Genomic DNA, 12237 nt, shown 5'->3' with positions numbered 1-12237 from the left:
ATTAATGCTTTTATGTATATTTTTTAGGTTAGTTTTTATGTATATTTTCTTTATAATATCAAACTTTTATGCTTTTTACAAATAAAATAATTACAAATATTAATGGTTAAAGTTGTACATTAGCATGTGTATCAATCCAAATATTGCGATTATTTAATGAGGGAATATTAAATTAGTCACAATACAAATTTTTATGCTTATCTTTAGGGGTGTCCATAATTCGGATAAAAACCGAAATCCAATCCAATCCAAACCGAATTATCAATTCGGATCGGATCCGAACTTTAAATCGAATCGGATCGGATCGAATTGAGAGTTTTTGAAAATTCGGATTTTCGGATTGGATCGGATTGATCCTAATTGGATCCAATCCAAACTGAAAAACGAATTGTAAAATTAATCTTGTATAAATATAGATTTCTTCATTTTTTGAAGTTTAGCTCAAATACTTACTACTACAAAAAGTAAATTAGAGAGACTTTGTATTAATTAATTAATAACTTGACGTTGAACTATTTATTTTAATCATTATTTTAAAGACTTTTATTTATATTAAAGCTTTATCTTTATAATTGTATTAGGAGCTAAAAAATAATGTATTATAATTCAGATTTTCGGATCGGATCCAAATAACCGAATTTTAATTCGGATTGGATCAAGAGAGAAATTCGGATCGGATTGGAAAATTGAAAACCGAATTATATTTCGGATTGGATCGGATTTGGACTAAATCCAAACCGAAAACCGAATGGACACCCCTACTTATCATGTTTATACTAACGGTTTCTAAACGATATTGGTATGTACTTTATGGGGGTGTTTGGTAAGTGGGAATTGAGGCTAGGGATTAGGAATTGAGGAGGTGGGAGTATGTATTGCCTTGTTTGTTTGGTGGGAAGGGGAATTGTAGGTGGGATTGAGAATGAGAATAAATTTGCTCTATTCCCATGATTTTATTATTGGGGGGGGGGGGGGTGGGCAAGTAATAATGATATGAATTGGAAATATATAGGAAAAGATTATTTTGCCATTAGTGAAAGCATAAGGATATAACATTAGTAAGGGTGTTATTGTAAATTTGCTATTTATTCCCAATCTATTTCCTTCACACTCCAAACAAGGGATTATCAATATTTATAAATCCCAATCTCATTCCCAACCCTCTAATCCTTAAATTCCCATTTCCACTTGCCCAATGCCCCGTATGTGTTAAACTATTGATTGAAGTAATAGTACTACCTCCGTTATACATTATTTGCAGCGATTAGACATTTTTCCCCTATATTTTATGTCAAATCGTTGTAAATAATGTGTAACGAAGGTAATACTTGAAAAAAAAAAACTGGAGGTAGTAAAATGAATGACATGTCAAGATGTGGCACAGCGATCAAGACCTCACATCACCAATTCAGGCAACAGCGAAACAAATCTTCTTCTAAATTTTAAAACGTCATGATTTTTTTTTTAATTATTTTTTAAAATTTTTTTTAAAAATTTTAATTATTTTTTTATTTTTTATAATGAGTAAATTTCTTGGATTTTACATTTCTGGCTTTCATTTGTAATTAGGGGTGTCCGTTCGGACTTTGGATTGGACTAAAGCTTTGTCCAATCCAATCCGAAATATATTTGGCCTCTCATTTTACAGTCCAAATCCAAATCCAAAGTTTTCAAAATCCAATCCAATCCAAAATAAAATCTATTGTCGAATCCAGTCCTATCCAATCCGAATTAATAATTAAAAATCATAAGAATCATAGCTTTAATAAACAAAACAAACTTTAAATTGTAATAAGGGGATTTGGCAGATTTAGGCTATTGGGTTTGGGCTTATTAATGTTATATGGGTTGAGCTTTTTATTATTATTATTTTAATTATTTATTTTATATATTAATTTATATTTATATATATATAATTATGTATTTTATTTATTTATTTATTTGTAAATTCGGACTGGATTGGACTTAAAAAATTTGAGTCTTAATCCAATCCGAAAATTCGAATTTTAAATTTTTTGAGTCCAAATCCAATCTAAATTAAAAAAAGTACAATCCAAATAGTTATTTGGACTGAATTGGATTGGATTTCGGACTGGAGTCCGAATAATGGACACCCCTATTTGTAATCGTAATTCCGATAATATAAAAAACAACCCAAAAAATAACATAAACTGCAAACACGAAACACCCAAATATAAATAAAAAATAATAAAAAAAAAAAAGAGAGAAAATCCAAAGTGTATGTGTTTGAGAGAAAGAGCTTCCCAAAGTTGCTGTTCTTCCCCGTCAAACCAGAATTCCATTAAAATATGGGCAAAATCCAACTGGGTTTTAAGCAATTTTGATCAAACTTTCAACAAAGTTATCTGGGTATTTTAATTATTGCAAAATTTGTGTGCTTTTTTTGCAATCATCCAGGAAAAAAAATATTTAAAGATGTGGGGTTTTGGAGGAAGGTATTATTGGGGGAAGAGAGAGATTGGAAGGAAAAGTGATGGAATTGTAGTTGTATTTGCTTGGATGTCTAGTGAAGAGAGACATTTGAAGCATTACATCGATCTTTACGCTTCTTTGGGTTGGGATTCTCTTATTTGTCACTCTCAATTCCTCAATTCGTAAGCTCAATTTCATCCAATTTTGCTTTTGTTCTTAATTTTAATTGTTTTATTTTTTTTAAAGTTATAGCTTTTTGAATTTTGTAGCTGAAGTTTGTAATATTTTAGCTTTGACTTTGATTAATTGTATTAATTTTCTTTTATTGGGTGTTCATTGATAATTGAAGGTGGGATGCAGAATTATGTTGTTCATATACTGAATTGTCCATTTGTTTTGGGAAATTGGGTTATTCTTGAATTTTCTTTTGGTAATTGTGAGTGAATTGATGTTCCTGACTTCCTGGTCTAATTTAGAATGGTTGTAATAGCAGTTTTTAGGTTGAGTAGCTTATAATCATCAGACTAGAACCTTCGTTTGGCATGACTAATCTGTTATACTCGTCTCGTCATGATCCAATATTTCTAATGGTTCATTTGATGTGTGAGTGTAATTTTGACTTGTATAGTATTGTTTGTATACCTTTGATTCTAATTTATATTTTGTTTTCAAAGGAGCTACCCATCTTGATTAAATAGTTTCATTATTATTTGCAATCGGTAGAGGGCATTTGGTAATTTAGCTTCATGTCAACATTTAAAAAACCAAGGGATGTGCAATCCTTGCAGTTTGTTTAATATAAGTATTATTGATCTCCAATAAATTCCTTGGTCATGGTGGTATCTTTTGTGTGTGGTCTATGCTTACTTTATTGCATAACTCGCGATCTGTTTATTCATTCTCCTATGTCACTTGTATTGTGGGGTTGCTGTATGGGTACACTAAGCTATTAGAGATCTGTCTGAGCTATGGACTCATATTAATATCAAACTTTTTGAAGTTTAATGTTTTTTATTTTATTTAATTGAAGATTGACTGTATTATGTTATAGGAGAAGTTTAGTTATCCCTACGTTTGCTTCACTTGATACATTTTCTTCATAATAAGTAACATGATAAGTATATAGTAGTGCCAAAATATCTGATATTTATGAACAAAACATGGGCTGGGATATGATCAAATGATAATGTTTTATAGAGGTGTGCATGCATATACCATTTTATTAACTTATCCTGATAGCTAATTTTGTTAGACAACTCCTCTACATATTACAATGCTGAGAAGGGTAAAAACTGAACAGTTTCCTTCTGACCATGTGCTGATGTATCCTGTGTAATCTCTATTTATAAGTGTCTTGAAAGAAGATCTCAAAAAGATGTAATGCTTTTATTGTTCTCCCTCCATTCCTTATTGTTTTTTACATTTGGAATCATTTTGTGAGAGAAAAATGGTCAAAGTGTTAAAAAAACAAAAAGGAACAGAGGGGGAGTAGAAATCTGTAGTGAGTAACAATTTCTGTGTTTTTGCAACATCTTGCTATGAGACTTTTTTGTTTATTGAATGCTGTTGCAAATTGCTTATCTATCCTAAACATGTAGTGGCTTCATGTATTTCACTTGCTGTTCTGCAGATTCTTCCCTGAGAAGGCAACCTTGTTGGCTGTAGACATTCTAGATGAGCTTATAAAGGTTAGTAATTCAGTACTATACTGGCTTTTGAGGAGAATGGGTCTTCTTCCTGTACTACATACTATAAATTGTTATTGTAAGTTTTGATAAACTCTAGTTGTCTTTGACATTTCTGACAAACACTTTTAAAAATTAATTGAGGGTTCATGGCAATCTCTATCAAGTGTATTTCTTTTTAAGTGCTAGAAGGTAAGGAAGCACAATGGCTAGTCTTGTATATGTTCATGGCACAATATATCCATAATAAGATATCGAAAGGGAGGTTGCACGTGAAGAGAACTTTTGAGGACTTAGGGCTTGTTTGGTTCGCCTTATTTTTGCTAATTTGATGTGATGTGATTTGGTTTGATCTAGTCTAGTCTGATCTAAATGTCAAATTTGACCTAACTTTAACCTTATATAACGATAATCTATACGGAAAAAATATATCAAGCGGGGTCTTGTTAGATTTGTAATAATCTGTATTTTATTAATATGTGATTTTCATAATTTTTTTCACTATGAAATTAAAGATATTTAGCGATAAAAACTGCACATAAAACGATGATCTGATCTGAACTTATTTTTTCTAATTTGATCTGATTTAAACTTATTTTTCAAATCTGATCTCATCTGAACTTAATTTTTCTGAAATAAGTAAAAATAAGGTGAACTAAAAAAAGGCCTTAATGTCTAATTTTTGAGAACTTAATGTCTATTTTTTTAGCTTTACTGTACCCTTACTCATGTGTCAAATTTGGTTATTAGTAAGACCTAATTACCTTTGAGATATTATAATGAAATATTTTAGTACATATAAAGCTGTTGTTGTACTCCTTTAGTTCCATTTTGTTTATCCCATTTGGGATCTTAGGAGAGAGTAACTTTAACTTTGAGAATTTTTTTATCAGTATAAGAAAATGTACATATTCGTTTGGGATCCTCCTAGATTTGTCTCAATGTGTAGTTTCAAAATATCAATTATTAATAAACTTTTATAATGCTTGGTTTAAGATATTGACGCTTAATATTGAAAAATGTGCAAAAAGACAAATGGGACAGATAGATAAGAATGGATAGAGCATAAGTTTTCTAAGCTTCGTTGTAATACTTTCTTTTTACCAATAATGAATTTTTATTGGTTGGTAAAAAGAAGAGCCCTACTTCTAGAACCCCTCATTGGTCAACCTTGGATTAGCAGGCGAGACAATTTTTATTAGGGAGGTAAGGTAAGGGAATCCCTTCCCCCAAATTGTCCCTTGTGAGGATTGTACCGTTCTCCTATTCACTAGGCCAAGCTTAGCTTGGTTTTTACCAAGATTGATGGTATTTAAGTAGTTTGTGTATATATTCTATTGTATTGATTATATTATGTTTTTCTTTTTTTTTTTTTCTAACAAATCTATCATAACATATTATTTAAATCAGGATAAAGTAGCAACACAAGGTCGTTTAAGATATTTATAATTATATATTTAAAGTTGATAGTAGAGACTAATTACTTCCTTTGTCCTTATTTACTTGCCCCTTAGCCATTTGCATATAATTCTGTGCAAGTAAATAAGTAGAAAGGAAAAAAGTGGTTGAGTAATTGTGGCACTAATATAAGAGAATTAGTAAAGAAAAATAATTCCTTTAACTGAATTGGGACTAGTAAATTAGGATACCCAAAAATGAAAATGGAACAAATAATAAAGGATGGAGGTACTTTTTAGTTTCGTACTCTTTCTCGTCAATATTAGAAACATAAATCAGCATACCATAACATATCACATAGATAAAGATTACAGTAACTTAAACATCCTCTTTGTATGTGTGTGTGTGCATGTAAGGTACTAAGGTGTGTAGTTTGTTTTAACCCCCTACTTAGCAAACATGTGTTAATTATGTTAAATCTGAGCATTATACATGTATATAACATTGATAGAAAATATTTTAAGACTGCGTAGTTTTTATATGTGGCTATGCAAAAGAAATTTTATGCACGCATCATGTGTATAAATACTTGTAATATAGAAAGGCAACACCTTGTAATAAGTATAGATTCATGATTGTCTCCATGTGATGGATTCGTGTTATAAACACATTGCCCTCTTGCTTTTTATGAAGATTAATATTATATGGAACTCGCATAATATACTGACAGATTGCTGTGCTATTATGTAGGACTTGAAGAAAAGTCCGCGCCCTGTTGTCTTTGCTTCCTTTTCTGGTGGCCCAAAGGCTTGCATGTATAAAGTTCTGCAGGTATTCTGTTTTTGGATACTTCTTTTTTATATATGGGAACAAGTTGCTTTAAAGTCTGAATGATCAATGTACTCTGAACTTTTTTCTTAAACATCTCTTTTTTATTCGCAATAAATTCTAGGATAGTGAACATAACTTCAGAAATTATATTGCACACTAGTTCATGTTTTCTTATACTTCCTCCATTTCTTTATAGTTGCAACAGTTCCCTAAAATGTAAATGTCACAATAGTTGCAACACACTATAAAAGGAAGACTTTTATAGTGGAAATTATACTATTATCTTTATTTAAAACTCATGGCCCACTTGATTATGCTCATAACAACCTCCTAATCTCATTTTAAGTGTATAATATCATGTGAGATCCACTTTTCTTAAATACCGTGATAAAGTGTGTGTTGCAACTATAAAAAAAACGGAGGAAGTATATGTTAGTAGCTCAAATGTGAAAACTTATCCGATTTAGATCTCTGTCTTTCTTGTAAAAATTTAATCATTAAAGAGGTGCTCCTGTCAAAAGTTACCAGCCTAACTATGTGATTATAGGAGTTCTGAGTAGTATTATTGGTAGACTTGCAATCATTTTCCTGACAAGTAGTAGGTAAAGGGTGTCACTGCGTCAGAAAAAGGGCGATGAAGTGTTAGTGTTAGTCTATAGATTATTCTTCTACACTTAAATTATGAACATTTTGGCAACCTTTACTTTAGGTACCTTGCTTTTTCATGTTTTCCTCTGCTTACTATAAGGTAAGGATTAGGAGGTTTATTCTTTAGGAATTTATTATAGTGGTTTGTCACAGGCACTGTACATTAGTATTTAGTTCCATACTTGAGCCTAGAGGCTAAGGTCATGTTTTCCAGACACTGATCATTCCTGTGTTTGCATACCATGAAACAATACATTCCAGACCCGGCTATGATCTCCCTGTCAGACATCTCATCTTGTTCATGGAATTGGTTACTAAATCAAGGGATTGACAGAAAGATATGGTAGAGTATCCATGTTATATATCCTAAACTTTGTGTTATAGAATAGATAATTTGAAAACTAAGATAGAGGGATAAGAGGAGAAATGTTGGGAAGATGGTGTAGACTGTACTTTGATGCAATTACATCATCAAATTGAGCATTAAGTCCCGGGCTTCAAAGTGCTTGGACTTACTTACCAAAAATGCTAACAAAAGTGAAACAAAACTCTCCTATATGCCTCCCCTTAAAACTGATTTTATCTGTATCTATATCCCTAGTTGCCGTACTCCGCAAGCTAATAATAGCTAATTTATTTGCATTAATGATAATGCCTCTTTTTGTCGAGCTAATCAACTTCCTAAAAAAGCAAGCAGCAGTCAATCAACCAATCAAAGCCTTAATCTCATAAGTGGGGTCGGCTACATGAACCAAATTTGATTATTCCGTGTGGTCATCCGCAAAAATCTTCCTCCTCCAACCCTTACAATCCAAAACCTCATCCTTATGCAAGTCCATATACTTCATATCCTTTGTAACTCCTTCCAACCAAGTCATTTTCAGTCTCCCTCTCCATCGTTTAACCCCTCCATGGTCCCACTCTTCGCACCGGTGCACCCTCGGGTCTCCTTCGTACATGCCCAAACCAACACAGACGATTTTCCCTTAGTTTGTCTGCAATGCCTGCCACACCTACTTTCTTGCGAATAACCTCATTTCTAATTCTATCTAGCATAGTATTCCCACACATCCACCTCTACATGCACATTTCTCTAACCTCCATCTTTTTGATGTGCTCCTTCTTAGAAGCCTAACGTTTTGTACCATAGAGCAACACGTAGAAATTTCCCGTCAACTGTAAGGGAGCGCTTCGGTCACAATACACTCTCGTGGCCGCATTCCATTTAAGCCACCCTGACTTAATCCTGTGGGTCATGTCTTGATCAATGTCCCCATTTTTCTGGATGATTGACCCCATATTTTATAAAAAAGCAATACAGTTGAATAATTGTTTGAGGTAGGATTTGAGAAAATCTTTATATCTGTTAGTAGGTGAGGAAATCTGCTTCTGCCATATGAAGAACCAAAATGTTTGAGCTTTTGGTGGTAAGAAAACTCTTTGATCTATCACTTTATGGTGAAATTTACTATTAAAAACTAGATGTTCAGGCAGTGTTAGGGTAGCTCCAGTGATCTTGTCTGGCAGAGGGTCTCAATGGCTCTCTCTCTCTCACTCTGTACTGCGATTGTCTTTGTTTTTCTCCTCTCTTTTGTGCTGGTTGATTGGTAGGGTTTGATATAATGTGATTTTTTAGTAGTATTGAGCTTTAACAAGCAGATACTTGGGAAAATACTTGAACCTAACACGTACATTAGATTTTGCAACATAGGCTTGGAGTGTCCAAAAATTTTGCATGTTATGAGGGCGGTGAGGGTCACTTTTTCTTGAACCATGCAACTGATTTTCGGACATGGAAGGTTGACACAAAGAGCTTTTGGATAAGGAGAATGTTTCTGGAAAAAGCTCCAACTTAGTGTGCAACAAATGAATTCCTTCCCATAACCCCTCCCAAACTGTTCTTTGCAATTGTTTCCATACTTTTACTTGTGTTAGGATATTTCTAGGATTTAATTGTGTCAACCTAATGAACTATTTTTACATATTGCAGATAATTGAGGGCAAATGTGACCAACGTGACAATCAGGTATGTTTATCTCTCTGCACTACTATAACACAACTCATAAAATTTCCATTTTCTAGATGTTTATTTTAGCCTTAATTAAGGTTTTCATTCATGTAACTATCAGATGCAAGTTATGCTTATGACCAATGCATATTTTCTTCCTTTCATTGAAGATTAATTATCAAGCTGTCAGAGATTACGTCGCCGGCCACATTTATGACTCCAGTCCCGTGGATTTTACCAGTGACTTGGGTACGCGTTTTGTTCTTCACCCATCAGTGCTAAAAGTATCAAACCCACCAAGATTTGTGTCGTGGTTAGCAAATAGAATTGCCTCTGGTTTAGATGGCCTTTTCCTTAGTAGGTTTGAATCACAACGGGCTGAGTACTGGCAGACTCTATACTCTTCAATTGTATGTATCATTAATTTTCTGCTGTTTAATTTACTTTTTTTTTTTTGTTTTTATCTTTGGTTAACATTTGTTTTTGATGCAGAGCATGGGAGCACCATATCTCATAATGTGCTCCGAAGATGATGATCTTGCTCCCTGTGAAACAATCTGCAATTTTGCACATCGGTTGCAGGAACTTGGTGGTGATGTCAAGCTAGTGAAATGGACCAGTTCGCCCCATGTAGGTCTGTTTCTAACTGAGTATATAATCTTTTTTGAACAACTGTTCATGGTTATGGAAAGGAATTGTGATCTTAGTCTCTTATCAGTCATTGCTTTTTTATACTTTTGATTGGTCCGCACTATTAAAAACTATCAAATAAAAACCCAAGATTTTCTAACCCTAGTGGCTAGTTTGTGGGCTGGTCCAGTCATGGTTTTTTGCAAAATTTGTTGCATGCTTACAATCTCTTCTAACAATGATTTTATTGGAGCTCTTCATTCTCCTCCCAAGCATTTCACAAACGGCAAAATACGTGTAAATTGCAAGGCTTCCTTATAATTTCACATCTTTGCCCATTAAACTTCTTACATCACTTCTCTGGTCTCTACATGAAACACTGATGGAGCAAAAAAAATTTGCATGAAATGAAACTTTTGCTAACTCCTGCAGGATCAAGGTGGACTCATGCCACTATTCTCACAAAGACACAAGAAATACTCCCTCGGTCCCACAATATTGCATGCTTTCTTTGTTGAGGAATCCCACATTATATTTCACTCTCTTATTTTAGACATTGCATCACATTCAGACATGTGACAACTCCAGTCTTATTTCACCCTACCTTTCTCTTATTCCATGACATAGTATTATCTGCTATTCTGATCTCTTATCACATCTACTTTTTTACTCAGTAATTTAATTATCTACTATCTTCAATCAGATGTACTTTTCTCACTCACAAGAGAAGTTACTAAGTGTATTGCAGGAGATGACTTCTGCTTTAAATAAACACAACGGGAAGGTGTGTTCTGCTAGTTGGCTAGTGCTGATTGGATTGGTTGGGAATTAAAGTGCAAATTTGTTTTGTCTAGTGTTCTGTTTGCAGCTGCTGCAATTGCATTGTCATAACACAAAGTGTATGCTTCTAGGATTGATGTACTATGAGTCATTTGCATTAGAAGCATGACATGCTGAGCGTTTATCCATCTATGCACCTGCATACTCTTGAATGTGAAATGCTTATAGTAAAGGACATGTGTGTAATTTATGGGTCTCATCAGTCCTTGCCATTAAAAACTGCAATATCCATTTTCTGGACAACTGATGGTTTGACATTATGAACAGAGGTATAGTGGCTAAAGCTTTGCTTTAATTCCGTGAGTGCAGGTCACTATCGACAGCATTCAGTTGATTACAAGGGTGCTGTGACTGAGTTATTGAGAAAGGCTTCAGCCATCCAATCACAAAGGATACATAGGCTTGAAGGAGGGACGTTGGGTTTTGAGGGTACCTGTGATGAGATTTCTGAACCATTTAGGGACCTAAGGACTGCCGCAGCCAGCTCAACTGACATTTGTAAAAAATTCTCAATTGAGGTGGCAGAACAGGCCGTTGTGCCCAAAAGCTCATTTGAGTATCATGGGGGTGGAGCTGTTGGATCGGTCCAAGATGAGAAGCCAGGCCTTGTTCGCTTACCCAGCCCACCAAGGATCAATGCTAATGGGGTTCTTGGCCAAATTCTCTTTGATGTGTGTGTCCCAAAGAACGTAGAAGAATGGGATGTAGGGCCTCTAAGCTCTTTACTTCATTCACCCTTTCCAACAAGAAGACATTCCATGCATTTTAATCCCATGAAATGCATACGGCGTTCAAGGTTATGATTTATATGTCTGACCTTTTCACGGGGATGGAGAATGCTTTAGATTTTGAAAGAGTGAGATGTTCCTCCTAACGACAAATGCTCGTGTGCATTTCACTGCAACATGAATGCAGTGAAACGAGTGAGAAACTGAATGCAAAGGGCTAAAATTCTAGAAGTTTCGTTTCTCTGATTGAAGCAATAGGCAGGCTATGTAGCACGCCTTCACTTTGGTGTTTATATTACCCCTATAAAGAATGTACAGTGGTTTGTGAAGTGCGCTCCCTCCAGAAGCTATTTCAGAGATAAATCATCTGTAATAACTTATGTAAGAGATAAATGTTATTTAGTATTTACACTATTCTGAATACTTAACAATAGTATGAGAACTATGTGTTGTCGTTTACATGTAAATGCCGGTTTTGTAATGTAACTATGAAGTTTATTTTGTTACATTCCTTAACTCTTCCTAATTGACCTCATCTTCTCATCCTTAGCTAAATTGCGCTACATGGATAAACAATCTTTTTTACCTCATCTTCTCATCCTTAGTTAAATTGCGCTATAGTGGATAAACAATCTTGTTAAAGAGTACAAAAACCGTGATTGCATATCATACTCATATATCTAACACAAGTTGTGAATTATAACCACCTTACTATATACCGTTTCAGATTTTCAACACAAATCACTAGAAGAACAATGAAGCACTTGTAATGATTTATGATAGTAAACCAATTTCGGAGTATGATTAGTTATTCACAGGGGATGTTCAGTATGGATACCTAGGATTGCACAAGATATTCAAAAATCGAACTCTCTTTATTAATTCTTGTATTATGGGCCTGTTCTTTTCATATTATTTTCAGTCCAGTTTTTAATTTCATTCTCTCATAAAATATTCCGTTCACTTCTTAATTTCCTTCTCTCATAAAATATTCAGTTCAATTTAGCTCAGTTCAATCAATCAGAACATGCCCTAA

The 12237-nt window shown here is 33.9% G+C and overlaps 1 protein-coding gene across 1 annotated transcript; it reads left to right on the top strand.

The window, feature by feature from the left end:
* The first annotated feature begins 2176 nt into the window (after positions 1–2176).
* Positions 2177–11709, top strand: LOC145614270 (uncharacterized). The gene is made up of 7 exons (XM_081669297.1): positions 2177–2615; positions 4064–4121; positions 6267–6347; positions 8986–9021; positions 9174–9413; positions 9496–9637; positions 10783–11709. The coding sequence occupies exons 1-7, from the start codon at positions 2437–2439 to the stop codon at positions 11274–11276; spliced, it is 1230 nt and encodes a 409-aa protein (XP_081525423.1). The 5' UTR covers positions 2177–2436; the 3' UTR covers positions 11277–11709.
* Positions 11710–12237: the final 528 nt, after the last annotated feature.

This window comes from Chenopodium album, chromosome 25 (genome assembly GCF_948465745.1).
Source record: "Chenopodium album chromosome 25, dcCheAlbu1.1, whole genome shotgun sequence".
NCBI lineage: Eukaryota > Viridiplantae > Streptophyta > Magnoliopsida > Caryophyllales > Amaranthaceae > Chenopodium > Chenopodium album.
Note: the sequence above shows the minus strand (reverse complement) of the source record. Positions and strands in the feature narration are given on the sequence as shown.

Bases quoted from the DNA above. Each gene is read 5' to 3' on its own strand.
- LOC145614270 (XM_081669297.1), top strand. From the start codon at position 2,437: ATGTGGGGTTTTGGAGGAAGGTATTATTGGGGGAAGAGAGAGATTGGA. The intron at 6,348-8,985 runs GTATTCTGTTTT...TACATATTGCAG, and splicing joins GCATGTATAAAGTTCTGCAG to ATAATTGAGGGCAAATGTGA. The intron at 9,022-9,173 runs GTATGTTTATCT...CTTTCATTGAAG, and splicing joins GTGACCAACGTGACAATCAG to ATTAATTATCAAGCTGTCAG.